General features: G+C 45.5%; 1 protein-coding gene across 2 annotated transcripts in view; it reads right to left on the reverse strand.

The window, feature by feature from the left end:
* Window positions 1-22,498, reverse strand: part of LOC135904971 (uncharacterized) — a 103,011-nt gene that overhangs the window by 16,148 nt on the left and 64,365 nt on the right. For both annotated transcript variants that reach the window (XM_065435961.2, XM_065435960.2), the window contains 3 exons: window positions 17,208-17,329; window positions 10,943-11,087; window positions 8,533-8,733 (listed from right to left, as the gene is read on the reverse strand). In XM_065435961.2, the coding sequence (XP_065292033.1) occupies window positions 8,533-8,733; window positions 10,943-11,087; window positions 17,208-17,329 (468 nt within the window). The remainder of the gene's footprint in view (window positions 1-8,532; window positions 8,734-10,942; window positions 11,088-17,207; window positions 17,330-22,498) is intronic.

The raw sequence follows: 22,498 nt of genomic DNA on the forward strand, positions 1-22,498 counted from the left end.
ATTTCATTCGATTATAAGACGGAAGAAAATGCTACTTGTATACGTCTATTCGATTCTAAGAAAAAATAACATTTTGACGTTACCCTTCCGTAGTATGGGTGGTCGAAAGGTTTCGTTTTCGCTCAACTCTGCGCCGCGCACGATTTGGAGTTTCAGTAGTTTCGTTATCGCGTCATGCTGTGCGGGTTCTGCTGGCTCGCGAAACTTTCATTTCGAACAAGCAGTGAGAATACCACGTCCATGTGATGTCGCGGGAAGCCCTTGTTGCTTTCCCGCTCCAGAGAGCCGGTGTCGAGGTCGCCGTCGTGGTACGCAACGACGCCGGCAGCGCGAGCCCTCAGCAGCAGGTCGCGCTCGTCAGCGCTCAAATCGCTGAAGTTTAGCCCAGCATCGCGAGCCAATCTGTCGTTGTCAGGGTCCATTGCGACGAGCGTCGAAGGTTGCATCATAGAATAAAGTACCAGCTTATGGTCGCGCGTTTCTCTTTCCGCTAGCCGCCATACTCCTGCTTTCGCTCTGCTGTCGGCTCTGTCTTGGCTCTGTTTCTGGCCGCGCGTTCGCGTTTTGCGCAGAAACGCCGTAGCGCAGTCTGCGGACGCCGTTCTACTCAGCGATGGCGAACGTCACTATGAGACCATGATGTCAGTACTCCTCGATCGGAGGGCGGGCGATTTAATTGCGCTAGAGGTACGCGGACTCTTCAGAACGCATTTTCTCTTAATATAAGTCTCTCCTTGGGACGAAACAAGCATTTCGAGGTTTCTGGGACGGTATTTCAACAGTCCACGTTCACTTAATAGTAACCTTTAGTGTCCCTTTAAGGCAGCCGCATTTTTTTTTTTTCACGAACGTTGGGGACGCAACAGTTTCAACGCGGTGTTCATCAATCGATTCTTTGCAAGGCGCAGATAAATAGAACCACCAATGACTTACATCGTATAAATATACATCAAGTCGGGCATGTAATCTCAGAGTTTTTAGTTTTATTGGGATGGTTCATTTATTCACATGATTACCGCACATCAGAGTGAACGCCCGAAAAACTGAATGCGGTATGTTAATTGTCGTTGCACTGCAGTGCACAAAAAAATAAAAAAATACGTAAGACAATTCAGTTCCCTCAAGAAATAAATTATAAGGGATAGTTCGTGCAAAGTTTGACATACCGGCACCTTTGCCGCTTTTCATGGCACAAGAAGTCTTCCTTCTACGTTAAAACGGTAGCCGTTTAGGGTAGCTGGGATGCCATAATTAGCTAGATCTACAGCGCTAAGCAGAGGACGAGTACACAGCGTCACAGGTGACGACAAGCGCTAATTTCCAACTGAGCTTTATTGTACCGGAACACGGAAATAAGTAGACGAAGGCAAAAAAAAAACGTGATTAACTAGAGATGAGGCTAAGGAAAGAGCAAAACCCATACTATCGCTAGGTGCGGTCGTCGGCACCCCTTGTACAGCTTTTCCAGAAGGAAGCACAGACGTCTTGCTCTGAGATAAGCCTTATTCGCGTGTCATCTGAGCAGCTTCAACGATGATGCTACAGTGTGGTCGTGCCAGTTTTTATAGAGTATTCGCATGTGTTTGAAAATTCGTCTGCATTTGCATGGCCTGCATGTGGGCAGGAAAAGCCATCCTTGCCACTACGGAGACAATTCGCATGCCCTGGTAGGCAGGCGTTCGCACATCTGCTGGTATATGACCCACGCGAAATGCGCCGCCATTTCACAATCTTCGGGATCGGCCCACGTATGGGAAGTGCTTAACGCCTGCTTCACCTCCGCCTCTGGTCGGCCCGGCATTGCACTAACTTCGGCATCGGCCCACGTATGGGCAGTGCTTAACGCCCGCTTCACCTCCGCCGCGGGTCGGTGCGGCATTAGATATCTTAGGGATTTGTATTCCACACCTAGCGCACATTCGACCAAGCTCTTCCCGCGATGAACACTGCAACTATCCGACTTTCTCCCAGGGACCGGTTAGTTTTGCAACGGTAATTGATTTGAAAGGGGCAGAAAACACCACACCGAACGCCAGCCCGTTGTGCAATCTTTTTCAACCAATGGAAAAGTGTGTGCTTCGCAGGAATGACAGCCTTTTCCTGTGCCAAGATTTTCTATCACGAAGGATACACCTCCGCGGTTGGAACGATTAACGCTTCTGGATAGTCTGAAGCCTTATTAAGGCGGGATAGATACTTGAGCTTCAAAGCAGTTAGGGACGGTGCAATGGCAACATCGGTCTGAGGCATTCGAAAGGCAACAGTGTGCAGTACCTCGCTTCCCTCTACCATTTCATCGCCCTCTAGCGGATCCCTAAATGTTTTTCTTAATTTTCGCCTGGCACTAACGATCATTCTGGCAATCACGTCGCTGCAGCCACGATGCCAAAACTCACAGCACGTTTTCCGGCGTCCTCGCACTACCACTCGCTTGGGAACATTTTCCACAGCTTTAACTCAGTGGCTAGATCCACTCTACGACCAGCCAAAATTTAAGACCGCGACAATCGCATTCTGATGGGGCTGTAATGGGAAAATCCCCATTTGCTTGTTGTGAATGCATGATCAACAATCCAACGTGATCGAAATCAACTCGAAGCCCCCTAGTACTCTCATCATGGCGCATGTGTTTCCTCGGCACATTAAACCCATGGCTTGATTCGATTCGGTGAACGGCTTTGAACACATGTGAACGTGCTCGTCATGGGAACAGCATTGCTACACCTGCCTAAGCGAGTTGTTCAGTATATGTACGCGCTGTTACGTGCTAGGCACTGGCATTAAAGAAACAAAGAAATGGCACGGCACTTCGGCTACGATTCATTTCTTGAGAACGCAGTGTGCCTTGTTTTGTCTAAGCCGCGGCTAGATATCTGTCCTCAGATGCTCACTCTGGCGAGGCATATAGCAGCTTCGCGCTAAAGCGATTTCACGAACCGACACATAGTAAATATTTTATTGATAAAAGAAAAACAAGGCGAAAAAAGGCATCGTATATACTGTGCCTGACGAATGATAAATAGGTCAGCGTACCTTCCGCAATACTTCATAGCACGAGGGTATCATTTGAACATTGAATAAGGCAAATGATGCTCACATCGTTACGCTTCGACAAGCCACCGAAGCATAAAAAAAAAGGTTCTGTATTCGACATACGTAAGCCCATGTACTCAAATGCGTTTGCGTGCGTTCGGATTCTAATCGCCAGAACATGATCGAGTCTCTGAAAGGTGTACGAAATGTGCGCTGCGACATTCATCGTCGACGAGTAAAACTTGTGTTGCACCGATACAGGTAAATTTGCAGCTGTCTTTGCTAAGCAACCGAAGCACAAGTGAGCCCTCGTAGGAAGTTCCTCCACAACTTTACTATGAGTGCACTGGCAATAACAAAGCGACATATGTGCTAACACCGTACTATATATACATATCTAAACGATGTCGCTATGTCTTGAAATCTCGCGAAATAATACCTGAAGCTACAATATTTACACATAAATAGGCCCAATACAAATACAGATCGAAATCTATATATTGAATTCGGCTAGAAATAAAAGCAGCGGACACTCGCTGTCGAGATGCCGGTGTGAGGAAACATGGCAGCAGTACCGAGCGACGTGCCCTTCGTGCTGACTATCGCTTTAGCGTAAACTGAGCGGCGAGAACACACCACGCGCAAAGGTACGAGCCGTCGGCGCACCCCAACGCTGATCGCTTTCAATATATGGTCCGTACGGTCGCGCACGGCTGCGCTATACGAAGTTGCTGCCAGAGTACTACCACAGAGAAACAAATTCAACAGGGGACACGGCGAAAACTGGCAACAGGAAACACGTCAAGCTCTGCGTTCACGCCATCCGTTAGTTGACGCGCGCATCGAGAAAAAAGGATGCGAAATGACCTTATAGACAGCGTTTTATTTTTGATTCTTTCACGCTAAAAATGAAAAGTTCTTGCGTATTAACGAACCTTTACTTTGTGACTTATTTTCCTTGCGTTATCTAGCCAGAAGCTAACGGCATGCCAGACACGCTGACGAAGCGAGCGAGGCCGGCTGCGCATGTGAAGTTCGCGTGTTCGTCTCTTTTGGATGTAGCCTGTTTGTTGGGATCCCGGCGTGTTCTTGCGTTCGTTCCGCACTTCGACACGGCACGACTGCAAAATTGGACTACGGAAAGGCGAGAAATTTTGTTTGACTGTCTGCGACGCATTTTAAGCAATTTAGGCTTTTACGGCACGGAACAGAAGCTCGTGACGTATAGTTCGCGAAAAACAGCTCGGTCATCTTGGCATACTTAACTTGAGGTAATGACTCATTCTGGGAGATGTTTGCGATACTTTCTGTGAGCCCCAACATTACTGTAACATATTCCGGTGGTGTCTGGGCATGCCACGCTCGCCGCACCCGGCTTCCTGACGCAGTTAGCGAAAAGGAGCTCGGGTGTGTGACGCAGCTAGTTAGTTTCGCGTGTACTGAATGTTACTGGAACTATATAGGAAGGAACAGCGCCAACCAAGACGACCACGAGAGGGAGAACGACACAGGACAGGCGCTTGTCCTGTGTCGTTCTCCCTCTCGTTATCGTCTTACTTGGCGCCATACCTTCCTCTTTCAAGTGTGCATCATCTAGCCCAAATGAATGTTGTTCTGAACCACGAATCTTACTGGGACAAGTTTTGGCGCTTTCTTTGACCCCCAACGTTATTGTACCTAATTTCGATGCTTTTTGTGGTAATTTTGAAGCGCAGTGGCCGCACCTGGTGTTGTGACACAATTAGCGAAAAGGAGCTCGGTTGGGATGACAGTTTCGTTTATTGATTGATTACTTATTACTCATCTTAGCCCCCACTCCTGCATTACAAAGAACTTTCGGGACCGATAAGCAAAGGCTAGTGATAGGTCCGACATTATATATATATATATATATATATACATATACATATATATATATATATATATATATATATATATATATATATATATATATATATATATATATATATATATATATATATATATATATATATAAACACACCGGCAACAACAAAAAACAGTAAAAACATGACAATGAGTGAAACAGGAAAGTAAGTGGTGTGCTTTTCCCTGCAGCAAACTGGAACTAAACTGAAGTGCAATTGGGAAAAAAAATAAAAATAAAAAATATCACGCATGGCAGATTTTTTTTTATATACTCAGGGCATGCATAGACTTCAGTGTCACAGTAAAGCTTTTTGCACGTGTGAGAAAATATGGAATGCTGTGTCATGCAGTGTACAAGGAAAGAAACTTAGAAGTGAAAAAAGACATCGGGATTCAAGATGGTACAAGAAAGCGGAATAAAACTTTGCGTTATATACCAATTGACATCTTATACGTTGCAGTGAAGGGAAACAGAATATGTAAGTTTGTAATCTGTAATGTCTGAATGATGAAAAAGAAGATCACGTAAGCGAAAGCAATTGCAGATAATATTCTTCAATTCCTAGGAAAAGTTTTGAGAATGTTTTATTTTTGGTGGTATACTGCTCCATATTTTTACGCCAGCAAATTCTAGTACCCTTTGACCATAAATGTTGCTACTGGGAGGAAGATTAAAGTTACCTATTGTGACATATATAGTTGGGCGGGCTGATGCCTGAAACAGAGCAGCCGGACAGGGATGGCTAAACATTACGACGTTATATGCAATCTGTGCAATTCGTAAGTCGCGTAGCTGATAAAACAGTAAAATTCTGAGCTCTCAAAAGAAAGGCTTGCTTGAAGCGGTGTAAGTAGACTGTGTCATTATTCTAACTGCACGTTTTTGTTATATTCTTATGGGATAAATATACGTTTTAAAAATGCATCCCCAAGTTTCAATACGCTATAGAATTAAGGCAAAATAAACAATCCGCAATATATTGATTTCAAAATAGTTCCATGTTTCTGCAAAAAGAAAGATCTGTACTGCCGAAGTAGAACTATTTATTAATAGCTGCCTTCTGCGACAAAATAATTCATATAGATACCTTGGTGTAGTTTTTGATAAGTATATGCACTGGCACGAACACATTAGTGGAAAAATAGCATCCGGGTGCTATTTTGGAGCCAACATCACTGATGTGTTCTTGCCAGTGCATATACTTATCAAAAACTACAACAAGGTATATATATGAATTATTTTGTCCGATAAGGCAGCTAATAATAAGTAGTTCTACTTTGGCAGTACAGATCTTTCTTTTTTTGTGTGTGGAGAATGGAACATAACATATTTTCTTCTTCAAGTATTGACGGTAATCTTGTTGGCCAAAAGCCATTTGGAAGTTCTGTCGAGCTCAGCGTTAGCTTTTGCCGCCAATTCTGTGAGATTTTTGGCTGTTGATACAATGAATGTATCATCGGCATACATGATAATTTCTGCATAGTGTAACAGTTGGCGTGTACTGAATTCCAGTGAGACAAGTTTGTGACGCTTTCTATGGCCCCGCAACATATACTTTCTTTCGGTACTCGCGCTTGTCGAAAACGCGACGAGCGATGGCCAAGAATGATAACACGGGAGTGGGGTGCTTGCGCCGGCAAAACGCCCAAAGAAGCTCAAAAACTAGGAACTTGAATATTTGTCTCCTGAACGACTGAAAACAGCCTTTGCATGCACGTATTTGTCTTGCGTGCGAGCAGAAGGCATTCTGCAAGCTTCTAGCGTGGTGGCCTGTGTTGTGACCACCTCTGTGTATGTAGCGTACCGTCGCGTCGGCTGAGTCCAAGTTGTTTTGGAAACGCGCATTCGCCCGGATATTTGCGCTTTAAAATTGCAGGAAATAGTGCCCGGGAGTGGGGGAATGCTTGGAAATCAGATGTTTTCTTCGTATTTTATGGTTTTGTTTGGGATGAGTCGGGTACATTCTACGGCATGCGTCATCATCAGCAGCAGCATCAGAATCATTGGACTGTTTTATGTCCCCTGCAGGACGAAGGCCTCTCTCTGCGATCTCCAATTACCCTGTCCTGCCCCAACCGGTTCCAACTACTGCCTGCGAATTTCATAATTTCACCTTCCCGCCTATAGCCTTCTGCCGTCCTCGACTGCACTTCTTTTCTCTTGGCACCCATTCTGTAACCCTAATGGTCCATCGGTTATGTAACCTACGCATTAGATGACCAGTAAAGCTCCATTTTTTTTTCTTAATCTCAATTAAGATATCGGATATCCACGCGTTTGCTCTCTGATCCGCACCGCTCTCTTTCTGTCTCTTAACGTTACGCCTAACATTCTTTTTACTATATTTGCGATATTCACTACTATATATTTACTACTATTTTACAATATTTACTAGCAAACTAATTCCGCTAAATAGCTTCTTGGTTACAAGTCTTGCGACACATGTTTGTAATCGACAGTTGAAGGAAACCATCGCATTAGTCTAGTCTAGTGCTTACATGTGTCAAAACGGCTATGTAGATTGAAGTCGCTGGCGTCAAATTTAAATTATCTGATTACGAGCGCGGTGCCTCGTAACGCGACTCTCTGTCGAATCCTTTGTGACGTAAAAAAACGTTGCGTAAAGTGAAGCGGCCCCCGTTCTTAATCCGACTGCTCCTGTGCACAGCTGCCGATTGCATGCATCCGCCGCTTCGGGAGCAGGGGGCGGCCGCACTGATTTATCGCGCCGTACGGCCCAGCTTCATTTCACGCCGCCCCGCTGCGTCACATCCGGCTGCGCTACGTCACTGCGACTCGCGCTTTACGGGGCAGCGTGCGTAATCGACTAAATTGAAGGAATTTGCCAGATGCCAGACATTTTCGGTTTCCATGGCCGTTTCCAAAGTAGAAACACGGAACTAGACTGTAGTGAATCCCCTTCAATATTACAGTACAAGAACTTGCCTTAAAATTCGTAACAGAGGAGTTAATCATGTAATTGGTTTAACTAGTGAACAAAACGCTTTTCTTTTTGCAAATGATGTCGAAATAAGCAGAAAGTTATTCTTTAGTGACGCGATTGGAGTAAATATTGTATTTCCTTTATTTTCTTACGAACGTGCTCGAATTAAAAAAAAATACATACATATTATTCACATTCCCTCCGCTCTATCTCCATGGAGCGAATGCAGGATTCTGTAGTAAGTAAATAATAAATAAACGTGGCTGCTACGTAATGCGTGTATTGTTATGTGTGTCCCATTGGGGCCGCCATCGTGCCAAAAGAATTAAAATTTCTAAGGAAAATTACTGATGAATTGTGACAGGTCTAAATTGTCACCTCTCAACGTTCTGCGCTTAAATCAGACACTATTCATGAATTCAAACATGGTTGCATAGATAGATAGATAGATAGATAGATAGATAGATAGATAGATAGATAGATAGATAGATAGATAGATAGATAGATAGATAGATAGATAGATAGATAGATAGATAGATAGGCCACGGCCAGTGAAAACATAAGGTAATGTAGTCAACCGGAATTCGTTTAATGGACACAATACATTCGCGTCCTTCCAAGCACCCCGGAGTCGCACTTCGGTGTAATTGCGGGTGCGCACACGTACCTTGGCGATGCCAGCGAGCTGGTGCCTATTTTCTATCTGGTTGCAGCCGTCACCAGGGGCGTAGTTCTTCACCCGCTTCCATGAGTCGGTGTGCACGTAGTACCAGCGGCCGTACAGACCCACGGAAACGGACAGCGCCGCCGTCTTGACGCCCTTGTTCCGCATCTTGTCCAGGTCGCCGGCGTGCCTGATTGCAGAGAACTGCGCATGTGTTGCCGCGGTGTAGAGAGGGGTTGTAGATGTCACGTGATTAGGCGTTATCATTCACGCCCTCGCATTGCTACGCAAAGTCGATGGTGGTCGGTATCGACAAAGCAGTTATAGTAGACTCGACCCAGTTATTCTCGAGCTCCAAACTTCGTTTATATAACGCAGCGCGGTATAGGTCCGTGGCGTTGACGTTGCGCTGCCAAACTTGGGCTCACGGGTTCCATCGTGGCTGCATGGACGCATCCCAACGGGGTCAGAATGCGGTAAGGATAACGCTCGTGCTCGGCACATTGGGTGCACATTAAAGAACCCCAGCTGGTCAAGCTTAATCCGCAGTTCCCCAGTAAGGCGTGCCTCATTATGATCCCAGGAATGTACTTTTTTTTTTCATTTCTCTCCTCTTTAATGGTTTTGATTTCTGGCATGCGTCCAACAGCTCCACATAACCACAGCTGCACCGGCCAACACATAAAACGGGGGAGACGCCACCACCTTTGAGAGGGAAGTATAGAAATCCCATATTCATAAGCCTACAACGGGATGCATCGTTATAGAAACATAGTATCGATACAAACGGGGCATTCATATAAGCAAAATTTTCTTCGCTTTTACTGAGCGCAGCTGGGTCACCTTTGCATAATGCGCTTATTCACGCTAATTATGACATCATTCTCGGTTGTCACATTATAATGCCAGAGGCTCTGCAAATATCACTTCTTCAATGACGCTTATAAGGGCATAATAAAAAAAACGACCTTCGTTGCACGAAGTGAGCTCGCATTTAGCGTGAGCGTACTTTCTCTCATTTCTGCTGTCATTGTTTATCTAATAATTCTCTTATTGTTCATGTTATTGTTCCCCTAAGTATTTCTGTTATTTTTCAACCCACTTCAATATAGCACAATTACTTCAATTATTAAACGACTGTTTTGTTTCACATCTCATTTAGTAGGATCCGCTGGTGGTGCTTCTTCATCTTCCGACCAAAGCGACGACTTCGGCGTAGGTAAACTAACGTTGTTCTAGACTTCTAGACGGCGCTGCCGTTGCATGTCAGTCCTTCTAAGCTCATCGTTCAGCTGCAAGATCATGAGAAGCACCCGCTCCGTTTAGACTACTTCACAGCAATGGAGCACCGACTGTTCTTTCCACTTGAGGCTATGGTGTTGACCTGCTAAGCACGAGGTCACGGGATCGAATCCCGGCCACGGCGGCCCGCATTTCGATGGGAGAGGGGAAAGCGAAAACACCCGCGTACTTAGATTTAGGTGCACGTTAAGGAACCCCTGATGGTCAAAATTTCTAGAGTCCCCCACTACGGCGTTCCTCATAATCGGATCGTGGGTGTGGCACGTAAAACCCTATAATTTTATTTTGAACTTTTCTTTTTCTTTCCAAGTGCCGATGCAGAAGAGACTATGCGCCTCTCCGAGCCGCGAATTGTATCTAGCGCTGAAGCCATGCACTCCTGCCAGTGTTAGGTGAGCCAATGACGTCACCCGCGGCGCCGCTTGCCTGTTCTTATCTACGCCATCGATCGTCCCCCGTGACAGCTGCGCGGCTCACCTCATTCTTGGCGTTGTGCGAACTTCTATCGCCGAGCTTCGTACACCCGCATCGCGAACCTTCAAAAACGGGGCAATATAGGCTCACGCGTATAACAGTCATACCGAAGGAGCTACCCAGGTGATCACATGAGAATCAATACTGCGTAGCGTGCCAGACCTTGTCATCCTCCTAGTATGAAGCTGCTTCTAAGTTCTATTGTGTAAAAACGTGCTCATATAAAGTATAGTTACTCAATTGAGAAAGCAGGCGCCCCCTAGAACTCTGCAATGTATTGCCTCTAATTGCGCACCTCTCCCCCCCCCCCCCGCAAAACAAAAGAGAAAAGAAAGAACAGTCTCAACAACGAAAACATATATCGAGGGTTACGCTTCCGTGTGCCGCATGAGCTGTAAGTCATAGCAGAAGTCACAATAACTTCACGATGTCCCTGCTCTACTCACGCACTACAAGAAGTATAAAGTGAATCGAGGGTAAGCGTAGCATTTATGAATACGGCTCCTGTTTCTATTACAAAATCCATGTAGCCATTACGAGAGACTGTTAAGTTATTATTACGCGGATTATATACTTCAGATATTCTGCCTTTATTCTGACCATACTACAGGGGAGTGTGGTATTGAAGCTTTCTCACCAAGTGGATGTAGTAGACGTATTTGGTCTTAAGATCCTGTGGTACTCTCAGTAGATTCGGTGGCAAAATTCTGCAGTCCTTAAAATCGTTGTCCCGATCGTATAGGTGCGCTTTCGAGATGAATAGATCCGGCATAAGCACGGTCCTAAAAAAAAAGAATTGAAACAGTGTGGTGAGCTGCGAAGCATTAGATGAATACTTCATTCAACTTCTTTATCAAGTTCACTTGATGCTCACAATTATCAGCATGTATAAAAACCTACATCGTTACGTTTGGTTACAAATTTTGTCAACTACGGTTGAGTGAAGTAACTTCATTTCGGTCCAGAGAAGACGCATGGGAGACCCCGCGCCACCCGGCTAGTCCCACGTAGGAACCGCCAAGCCGAGCTTGACGGCCCGATCGCGGGCACTCTGGACCGCCAGGGTTTGGTCGTTGAGTTCGGGGCTGCACAAGAGCGCTGAAGGAGGAGCCGATGGCGGAGCCGCTGAAGGAGGAGCCGATGGCTTCACACTCCCACAACACATGGTCCAATGCTGCCCTTAGTCCACAGGCAAGGCAGCCCGCACTGGGATATCTTTCAAGGTATATGACATGAAAAACCGCAAGGTTTAGGTACGCATGGGCTTGTAAATGTCGAAGGGTAACCGCCCGCGCCCTGCATAAGGCGGGGTGCGGGAGGGGGAATGCCCGTCTTGACTAGTGTGTGGTGATTCCATTAAACGTAAGCAAGGGTTCCCCGCGGGGTAGGGGGACTGCTGAGGCGGCGCGGTCAGTGAGTCCTCGCGCGGCCTCGTGTGCGCCCACGTTAGGGTTAGAGGGAGAACCCTCAATCGACCCCAAGTGAGCGGGAACCCAGATGAGAGAATGCGGAGAGATACTTTTGGCGCTTTGGAGAATGCGGAAGGCCTGGGGGGAGACCATACCGGTTTGGTAGGCCTTAATGGCTGCCTTATAATCACTATATATTGCCTCTCTGCGACCATCGAGCACAGCCAGCGCGATTGCAACCTGTTCGGCTACCACGGGCCTCGAAGTGCGTACCGTAGCGCAGCAAGTGAGCCTTGAATTGGAGTCTACGATGGATATGGCGAATGCCTCTTGTTTGACATATGCCGCGGCATCCACGAAGCTTGCCTCAATGTGGTTATTGCGGACATGCTCGAGTAGAGCTGTAGCCCTGGCCCGACGTCTGCCGACGTTGTTTGCGGGGTGCATATTGCGGGGAAGGGGCGCGATGTGCAGTTGAGACCTGATGTCGCAGGGAATCCGCACGGCGTCAGGGCACTGGTCGACAGGATTGAGGCCCATCTCCTACGGTTGAACGTTATGCATTGAAAATAAAGGACGAATAGGTCACAGCTGACGTGAGAACACCATCATACCCCTGTCACACGGCACGTGTAATGTCATTCGCAGCCAATGAGATTATGTCTCGATGCTATTTTTATTGCTTCTACACGGGCATGCTAAATTAGATTCGCAGCTAACGCTATTCACCCATTCAACGAATTTCCCTAAGTCATGCAAGTGCGACTTATGTAATCTTGAATACAGGGGCTTGGCAAAAATTTACGAAATCGATAAGCTAAAACGAAATGTAGTTACAGCAAAGGTTGTCATAATTGGTGTTATGAGCTGTAATAATTTTATGACGTACAGCACGATAGTTGAAGTCGTTTGTGTGCAGCTCAATTCTTGTTCCCAGTCTCCAAGTGCACGATATATGACCTCCAGTCGGCCATGTTTGCAAACGCTCATTTGTTTTGTTTTCATTTTTTTCTTTTTTTTTATTTATTTCCAAATACTGCAGCCCTATTCAGGGCTATCGCAGGAGTGGAGTACAGTAAACATAACCGAAACAAAAGCAGTTGAACACTATAGATAATACTAAAAACAACAACAAGGGGAACAGTCTTATCGCACTAGTGCTTCTACAAAATCACGCGGTGTCAATTCACGAACAGAACCGGGTAATTCATTCCAGCACTCGACAACTCTCGGGAAATAACTGTGTTGGAACATGTTAGTACGCGCAAAGAAAGGCTTTAGGTTGAGGGAGTGGCAACGTCTGGTTGGAAGAGCAATGGTATATCTGATGTAATCATCAGCAGATAGTTGACAGCAAGAGTGAGTAATTTCTGCTCATTGTTTTCAAAGTGGTGCCGCGTTAAAGCTTATCCGCCCACTACGGAAGCCAACTCTGCAGCTTCGTCAGTGGAGAATGAGAAGCAAAAAAGCGCACTGGACTGACGACGAGAAGCGTGCGCTGCTGAAAGGGCGGGAAGACCACCTTTTTGCAGGGCGAATCACAACCTGAAAGCACGCATGCCGATTGCCAAGTGCGCGTGTGCGCAAGGTGCCGACAGACATTGCCATCAATCGGGAATGCCATTTCGCACACCTGTGTATACAGGGAATGCAAGATTGCAATGACATTCGGTATGAATGTCATTTACTGTGAATGACATTACACATGCTGTGTGACGGAGGTAGTGTTCAGACTTGCAAACTTCTTTTATGTTGTGTCCAAACTTTTTTACCGAAATATCAGCTTCATACCGGCCAACTCAGTCACGACATATTGTAATAAATTGTGCAGCTTAGGCAGAGCCTCAGAATTGATCACCTTTTTAGGAAATAGGAAGTTCGCGCTTACTTTGATTGCAGGAACGAGACGAAAAAAAAAAGAAACTGCCTACAGCCTATGTCCTCTATTGATTTACGCTTTAAGCGCATTTTTAAGAGACAGATTTCGTCAGTGCAAACAGGGGTCATAATTATTGCTGCCACACAGCTTTTGACGAGACCGTTATGAGATACACAAATTATGACTATCTACACCCCAAAGGTTTCTCCTTGTTCGGTGTCTAGTTCACGTGTGCTAACGGATGTCTTTCGTAATTCCGCATTTGGCCCTTGTCAAGTGTTAATGTGGCGTGGTCATCCACGTTTCTCATGAGTATATTGTAGTTATTTGTCTTGGTTAGTTTGTTCCGATCGCAACATTTGACATTGTCGTCCAGTCTTACATGTAAGTATTACAATGGGGACTCACGGATGTGCCGTGTTGGTCCCTTTTTTTTGTTCCCGTGTATGCGAGTGAGCTCAACTCGCAGGAGGGATATCGCCAAAAGACATGCAGTTTACTCTCATCATATGGCCTAATTATATCTGATTACAGTGTACGTTCTGCAGAATTTCCGCACACTTTCTGCATCCTGTGACTACAGATGCTTCATGCAGTATTTGCAGAATAAAAACATGCACCAATTCGTAGTAGGGAGGTGGTAGAGGCCGCGTCATAATGTATGCTGAGTGTGTGTACGTCTTTTGCAGACTCGGTGGCACATTGTCTGTAAATTTTCTGTAGAAAGACCGAAAAGATTTTTGTGATTTCCTTACAAAAATATTTTCTAACAATGTCCCATACAAATACCCCAAATGTGGTATTTTACTCTACCCTGAAAACCGCATTTGCATGTTGCGGGGTTTTGCACACCTTGAAACTCAGAGTAACCGAATTGGCACGGTTTATTATTTTTTGATATGCATTCTTGTATATTCAGCTTTGTAGCACAAGCTTCATAAATATGTTAAAACAGCAATAGCGTCACATATATAAAACTATGAATTAAGATGCTTAATTGAGAATACATGTAAGAGGCTGCAAAGCTAAGCGCAATATCGCAAAAATATGAAGGAGCGAGGAAATGCGAAGTGAACTGCGCATATTAAAATATAAAAAAATACTCTAGGTGTGGGAATAAATTTGCAGCGCAGACTACTAATGCATTTGAAGTTGGTGTATTTCTCATCATTATCATAATGGTTGAGCAATTGCAGTGCCAACTTTTTCATTATGGCAACGTTTTAAGAACATGTGTAATTTGTGTATTGATAAATTTGTGCCTGATAAGTGCAAACTAGTCCGCAAACAAACACCGTGGATGACACGTGATATTATCCATATGACCCGCAAGATAAAAAGGTTAAAGAAAACACGTTTACAACCTGATCGAGGTAAAGAAATGAAAGAAAACCTTGCGCGTGCAGTATGCACATCGAAGGAACACTATTTCAATATAGTACTACCAAAATTTATTGTTGAACAGCCGGAAAAGTTCTGGAATTACTTGAGCGAAAAAAAGAAGCCAGTAGCACAAATCTGCATCGATGGTTCAATCATTACCGATCACAGGGAAATTGCGAGTCACTTCAATTATTATTTTCATAGTGTATTTTCTAACTCTCGCATTAGTTCACCTACAGACAAAACGTTTCACCCATCCGAAGCTAATTTTATTTCATACCCTTGCTTAGTTTCGATGCTAGTTAACTTAAAAACTAAATCTTCTTGCGGTCCTGACAACCTTCCGAACATTTTTTTGAAACGTTATGCTGAAACTATAGCAAGGTTCCTTCTTATTATATTTCATGCTTCGTTGCCTGCTGGAAAATTACCGGATGACTGGAGGGTAGCCAGAGTTGTACCCGTATTCAAGAAGGGCGACTGTTCATTGTTAGAAAATTACCGGCCAATATCATTAACATACTCATGTTGCAAACTAATTGAACATATTATTGCCAATCAGATTACCGAATTTCTAGATAAACATTCGATACTGTCTAATTTTCAACACGGATTTAGAAAAGGCTATTCAACAGTTACACAACTTGTCACCGTAATTCATTCACTCGCCTCATGCCTCGATAAAAATGGTCAAATTGACACCGTATTTCCTGATTTTAGCAAAGCCTTTGGTACAGTTCCACATGACAAATTAATAATAAAACTTAGACATTTTGAGCTCCCTGAAATATTAATCGCATGGATAGCAAACTACCTAACAAATCGCCGCCAGTTCGTGGAAATTAATCACCAACAGTCTGGCTGTCTTCGGGTCACTTCGGGAGTTCCTCAAGGAAGTGTCCTAGGGCCACTGCTCTTTTTACTCTATATAAATGATATTACTACTTCAATCCGTCCCAGCGTGCGAATTAGGTTGTTTGCTGACGACTGTGTGCTTATTAGGGAAATCACTTCAACCAATGATCAAACTGATTTAAATGCTTCTCTAGCTGGCATTACTGATTGGTGCAAAACATGGGGAATGCGGCTTAACGCTGAAAAGACTGTCTTTCTTCGCTTCACTCGTCAGAAAGCTCCACTAACCTTCAGTTACACATTAGGTTCGTTGGCCCTGCAGGATGTAACAAAATATAAGTATTTGGGCGTCACAATTACTACCAACTTATCATGGAATTTACACATTGATAATATCTGTTCTTCAGTCTTGCGTAAATTATACTTTTTGCGGCATAAACTTAGAAATTCCCCACCTAATGTAAAACTGCTTGCTTATTATTCATTATTTAGACCTAAACTTGAATATGCATGTGTTGTTTGGGACCCGTTTACTAAAGAAAATATTAAATGTCTCAAAAGGGTACAGAAAAAAGCCGTACGATTCATATACTCTAAATTCTCTCACTATGATTCCCCCTCACGAATAATGCGTGATAATGGCATTGAAGTCCTTCAGCAGAGAAGGCAACACTTAAGAATTCGATTTCTTACCATGCTTATTAATGGAGACTTATCAATTAATCCTGCATCGTATCTGTTCAGTACAACGTCTAGGCTTACTCGACACCATCATCCCAATTCACTAACACCTTATTTTGCACGAATGGATGTATTCTAGTATTCTTTTTTACCCCGAACTATAACAGACTGGAATAACGCGTTGTTGCCTGTTTCAATTGATTGAGTAATTGTATTACTGTTGCATCTTACCACCTCACTTGATTGAATAATGCATTGTAATATTGTTATGTTTAACCACCCTGCTTGGACCTGTTTTAGGTCTGCAGTATGAAATAAATAAATAAAATAAATAAAAAATTATTAAGTGCAAAAAAATTCCCTAACCTCGATCTGAAATTCTTCAAATTTTACAGCAACGCCACAGAAGTGTCCCAAGGAGTTGGAACCTTCACGTTCACTTGATTAATATTCCTAGTTTTCTTGACAAAAACAAATAATGGGGAAAACCAAATGCTGAAGTCTTAAGGCGCGCACCAGCATCTCACAGAGGGCCGTGATGCAGATTACCACTTGAGTGAGGCCCTGGCGCAACTAGAAGTGTGGATACGTGATGAAAACGCTGCACTGGCTAAAAACATTTTTTGTTCATTCTTGCATTATCTTCGCACACTGACCTAAAGTCTTGTTTTATGCAAAAAAGTAAGCTCGCTTACCTGAACACCTCTGCCGCTTTCGAAGCCGAGACTCTATCAAAGAACTGATCCCATGGCGACGCCACTACGGTGTATATCGGGCGCTCAGGGGTCTTCCGGTCTTCCAAGTAACTCGTGAGCCGCTGGGAAATATTCATTTTTACGAAAATCAGTCAGCGCTCTTGGACTACCTTTAGTGCTGCCCATAAGTCAGCAGTTGTAACTGAGCAAGTCTATCCAGATTTTTCTATTGCGATTAGCATTCTATGGGAAACTTCACTCAATTTTCGATACGTATATGTATGCTGTCCTTATCAAACGTTATTCAGGCAGTTTTCTACGAAAGAAAGAATAAGAACGTCAAATACTTTGGTGCTGGGAGGAATCAAAACCACGTCATAGAAAATTTTCAAGCGCAGGAATCCGACAACATAGCGCGCTGCGTCACGAATGAGAGGCCAGCGAGGTAACAGTTCTTGCACACACCGACGAGCCGCGAATCTCGGAGGCATCGCGCGGAGTTCGCGACGGCGTCACCAGATGGCGCACCATGTGCAGGGTAAAGCACCAGAGAGCTAGGAGCTCGGCTGCGATACACGCTTCCTACGTGATGCGTTTCGATGACGGCGACGCCGTGTCGCTGCATTATTCGAATGATAATCAATCGCATTAACATCGACGCTCATCGTGAGATTGTTTCTGCCAGAATGCTTTTTTTTTCTTTCATGATAAACGTGGGGTTGCTGCAGATGCTATATCTTCGCGCTACCCAGCTGACGGGGTTAGCCAAATATGACTCATGTGTGTAATAGCTCTCCTTGCACATTCTTTCCAGTCGTGAGAGGCTAGCCCCAACTCTTTTGGCGGAGAGATCAATACTGCACAAAAATAGGTCCATCATGACGTTCTGGGAATTTAGCGGAAGAGAACCGAGAGTCGCCCTTGTAAAACTGGACAAGGTTGATCTAGAGGTTACTCTAAGAAATTAACTAGATAAGGTAGGCATCACCCTGCTACAAGCACGATTACTTATCTATTTATACAAAAATCGTGTGCCTTGTTTCCTGCAACAACCAACAAAATGCATTTGGTCACGTCCCACTAAAGTGTATCGGCGTATATTTAAACCTTAGCTAAATTTAGCTGAGGCACTCTGTATAATATGGCTTCTTATTTGGTGATTATTTCACGCGCCAACCTTTTCAATGAGTACCGATAAAGAAAGCCGTGCAAATACTATTGCATAGCACGCCTGTTTAAGTCACGCGTAAAACAGTTGTAGGTAATTCACAAAACACTTGCGAAAATACCATCCGCGATTGGTCACAGTCGCGGTGGTTGTCCCATTGTCACACTGACTATTGTCGTGAACGACGGTGCCCTAAAATCCGGCCAATCAAGAAATACATTGAAGTGTAAGAAGGGCAGTAGTTATGTAAATGATTATTTTCATTTGTTTATATTTTAAGGCTAATGCAGAGGTCTGAATGGTACTCTGACTACTTTTTCACAAGGAATGACTTGTCGTGAGTAGTCCTTGAGCGGAAAGGTATCAATAATAACGAAAGGAATATTTGCACTACTCTGGTCTTGTTTTATGAATAGGGCCCCAATGACATGTGTCACTAGGAACAGTAAACTTTAAGCGTCAGAACACATTAAAAAGAGCATACAAGCCTGCGTAGTAATCAATGTACTGTGTGTGATTGCCTGAAAAACTCCCATGTTTCTATACTTCCAAGTTGACATTCTGATGGGAATGCATGGCAGAAGCAACTGCCCATCGACGCGAAAATTCTAAGCAGCTTATCGCTTTAATCATTTTGCGCTAGAATTACTCCGTCACAACGCACCGTAGATGCAGTATCATCACTGGTGGAAGAAGGTCCTTATCGCTGCTCCTCGGACAATAAATCGGACAGCGGGAATTTAGCAAATATACAACTGTAAAACGCATCGGCAGAGCATCATTGCACTATGATTTGTAATCCATGGTATTGCCTGTTCATTTCAATGTAAGGATTTTCATTTTGCCTGCCGCTGGTCTTGCAGCAGTCTTTTTGTAAAAGCCTTTTCGTTATAGTTCCACCCTTTGGCCGCACGGTCAAAGAGGCTATATTTAAGCGCTAAAAGAGAATAATTTTCAATAACTCAAGCGCAACACACGTACGTAACCACACGGCCATGAGCCTATTTTACCATATTTGGCCCTTCGGCAGTAAATGCTGCAGCAAATGGCGCAATACCTTAACGGCAGCCCATGCTGTAAACATTAAGGTATATATATTGTCACGTGCTAGTGACGGTGAATAACACAGTAGCAATACTGTGAACGACAAAACTAACTTTTATTGGGCGAACCTGTGCCCTCAAAACAGACTACACTTATAGCACAACGATAGCGGCGAACACGCTCGGCGATCGTCGAAAATCTGCTCAGCGGGTGAAGCGCGTCGGCTTTTATACAGGAATCATCGAATGTTCCAGATTAAACGTTGGGACCCGCATGCCTTCTAAAATGTTCTACACCATTCGTGTCAAGCGATGAAATCAGATAACACAACGTTCGGCGACAACAGACAGCGGATAGAAGCATCGATAACTTTCCAGAAACTTCGGACACATGCAGGCGCGTCCCGCGCTGTGCGATAACATTTGTTAGGCGACAAAACTTGTCGCCCGATAAAGACAAGTACACGTGTCAATACCCCCTCTTAAATAAAGCATCGACCCGATGCTGCAAACAATCGAAAACATTAAGTAAGCACTCAAAGCAAAGAAAACAACAAAATAAGGGAAGTTCGTTAGCGTCCGTAAAACGGTTTAAGACGCACCACGTGGACCACTTCAGGTCGTGCGCGGCGCCGCTGTGAATGCGAAATGCCGTCTGGCACGACCTCATAGTCCAGTGCGCCAATACGTCGGATGACCTTGTAGGGTCCAAAATAGCGTCGCAGTAGTTTCTCACTCAGTCCTCGTCGGCGTATCGGGGTCCATACCCAAACACGGTCGCCGGGCTGGTACTCGACGAAGCGTCGTCGAAGGTTGTAGTGTCGGCTGTCGGTCCTCTGCTGGTTCTTGATCCGCAGGCGGGCGAGTTGTCGGGCTTCTTCGGCGCGCTGGAGGTAGGTGGTGACGTCAAGGTTCTCCTCGTCAGTGACGTGCGGCAGCATGGCGTCGAGCGTCGTCGTCGGGTTCCTGCCGTAGACCAGCTTGAACGGCGTGATCTGTGTTGTTTCTTGCACCGCCGTGTTGTAAGCGAATGTTACGTACGGCAGGACGGCATCCCAGGTCTTGTGTTCGACGTCGACGTACATCGCTAGCATGTCGGCGAGGGTCTTATTCAGCCGCTCCGTAAGACCATTCGTCTGCGGGTGGTAGGCCGTGGTCCTCCTGTGCCTTGTCTGACTGTATTTCAGAATGGCTTGGGTGAGCTCCGCTGTAAAGGCCGTTCCTCTGTCGGTGATGAGGACTTCTGGGGCGCCATGTCGAAGCAGGATGTTTTCGACAAAAAATTTCGCCACTTCGGCTGCGCTACCTTTCGGCAGTGCTTTAGTTTCAGCGAAGCGGGTGAGGTAGTCTGTCGCCACGACGATCCACTTATTTCCGGTTGTTGACGTCGGAAAGGGTCCCAGCAAGTCCATCCCGATCTGCTGGAATGGTCGGCAAGGAGGCTCGATTGGCTGTAGTAATCCGGCTGGCCTTGTCGGTGGTGTCTTACGTCGCTGACAGTCTCGGCATGTTCTGACATAATGGGCGACGTCGGCGGTCAGGCGCGGCCAATAATACTTTTGTTGTATCCTCGAGAGTGTCCGGGAAAAACCGAGGTGTCCAGCGGTCGGATCGTCATGTAGGGCGTGCAATACTTCTGGACGAAGTCCTGATGGGACAACAAGAAGGTAGTTGGCGCGGACTGGTGAAAAGTTCTTCTTCACGAGGAGATTGTTTTGAAGCGTGAAGGAAGACAGTCCGCGCCTAAATGTCCTGGGGACAACGTCGGTGTGCCCTTCCAAATATTCCACCAAGCCTTTTAACTCCGGGTCTGCCCGTTGCTGGTCAGCGAAGTCTTCCGCGCTTATCATGCCAAGGAAGGCGTCATCATCTTCGTCATCTTGCGGCGGCGGGTCAATGGGGGCGCGTGATAGGCAATCGGCATCGGAGTGTTTTCGTCCGGACTTGTAGGTTACAGTGATGTCGTATTCTTGTAGTCTGAGGCTCCACCGCACCAGTCATCCTGAAGGGTCCTTTATACTCGCTAGCCAACACAACGCGTGATGGTCACTGACGACTTTGAATGGCCTGCTATAAAGATAAGGGCGAAATTTAGCTGTAGCCCAAACGATGGCGAGGCATTCCTTTTCGGTCGTAGAATAGTTGCCTTCCGCTTTTGACAGCGACCGGCTAGCGTAAGATATCACCTGTTCGACTCCATTTTTCCTCTGGACTAGAACGGCACCGAGGCCTAGGCTACTGGCGTCAGTATGGATTTCTGTATCGGCGTACTCGTCGAAGTGCGCAAGTACCGGCGGCGACTGCATGCGTCGTTTGAGTTCTTCAAATGCGTCGGCCTGCGGCGTTTCCCACTTGAACTCAACATCACATTTAGTTAGACGTGTCAACGGCTCGGCGATGCGTGAAAAGTCCTTGACAAAGCGCCTGTAGTAGGCACACATGCCAAGGAATCTACGCACTGCCTTCTTGTCGGTGGGCTGCGGGAACTTTGCGATGGCAGCTGTTTTCTGCGGGTCGGGGCGTACTCCGGATTTACTGATGACGTGGCCTAGGAACAGAAGCTCGTCGTAACCGAAGCGGCATTTTTCTGGCTTCAGAGTGAGCCCTGATGACTTGATGGCCTCTAGTACTGTGGCAAGCCGCCTAAGGTGATCGTCGAAATTTCCGGCGAATACAACGACGTCATCCAAGTAAACAAGACAGGTCTGCCATTTCAATCCCGCTAAAACCGTGTCCATCACGCGCTGGAACGTCGTAGGCGCCGAGCACAGTCCAAATGGCATAACCTTGAACTCGTAGAGGCCGTCTGGGGTGATGAAGGCGGTCTTTTCGCGATCTCTTTCGTCGACTTCTATTTGCCAATAGCCAGACTTCAGTTCCATCGAGGAGAAGTACTTAGCGTTGCAGAGCCGATCCAATGCGTCGTCTATCCGTGGAAGGGGGTATACGTCCTTCTTCGTGATCTTGTTCAGACGACGATAATCGACGCAGAAACGTAGGGTTCCGTCCTTTTTCTTCACCAGGACAACAGGGGATGCCCACGGGCTTTTCGACGGCTGGATGATGTCGTCGCGCAGCAT

The sequence above is a fragment of the Dermacentor albipictus genome, chromosome 6 (genome assembly GCF_038994185.2).
Source record: "Dermacentor albipictus isolate Rhodes 1998 colony chromosome 6, USDA_Dalb.pri_finalv2, whole genome shotgun sequence".
Classification (NCBI taxonomy): Eukaryota; Metazoa; Arthropoda; class Arachnida; order Ixodida; family Ixodidae; genus Dermacentor; species Dermacentor albipictus.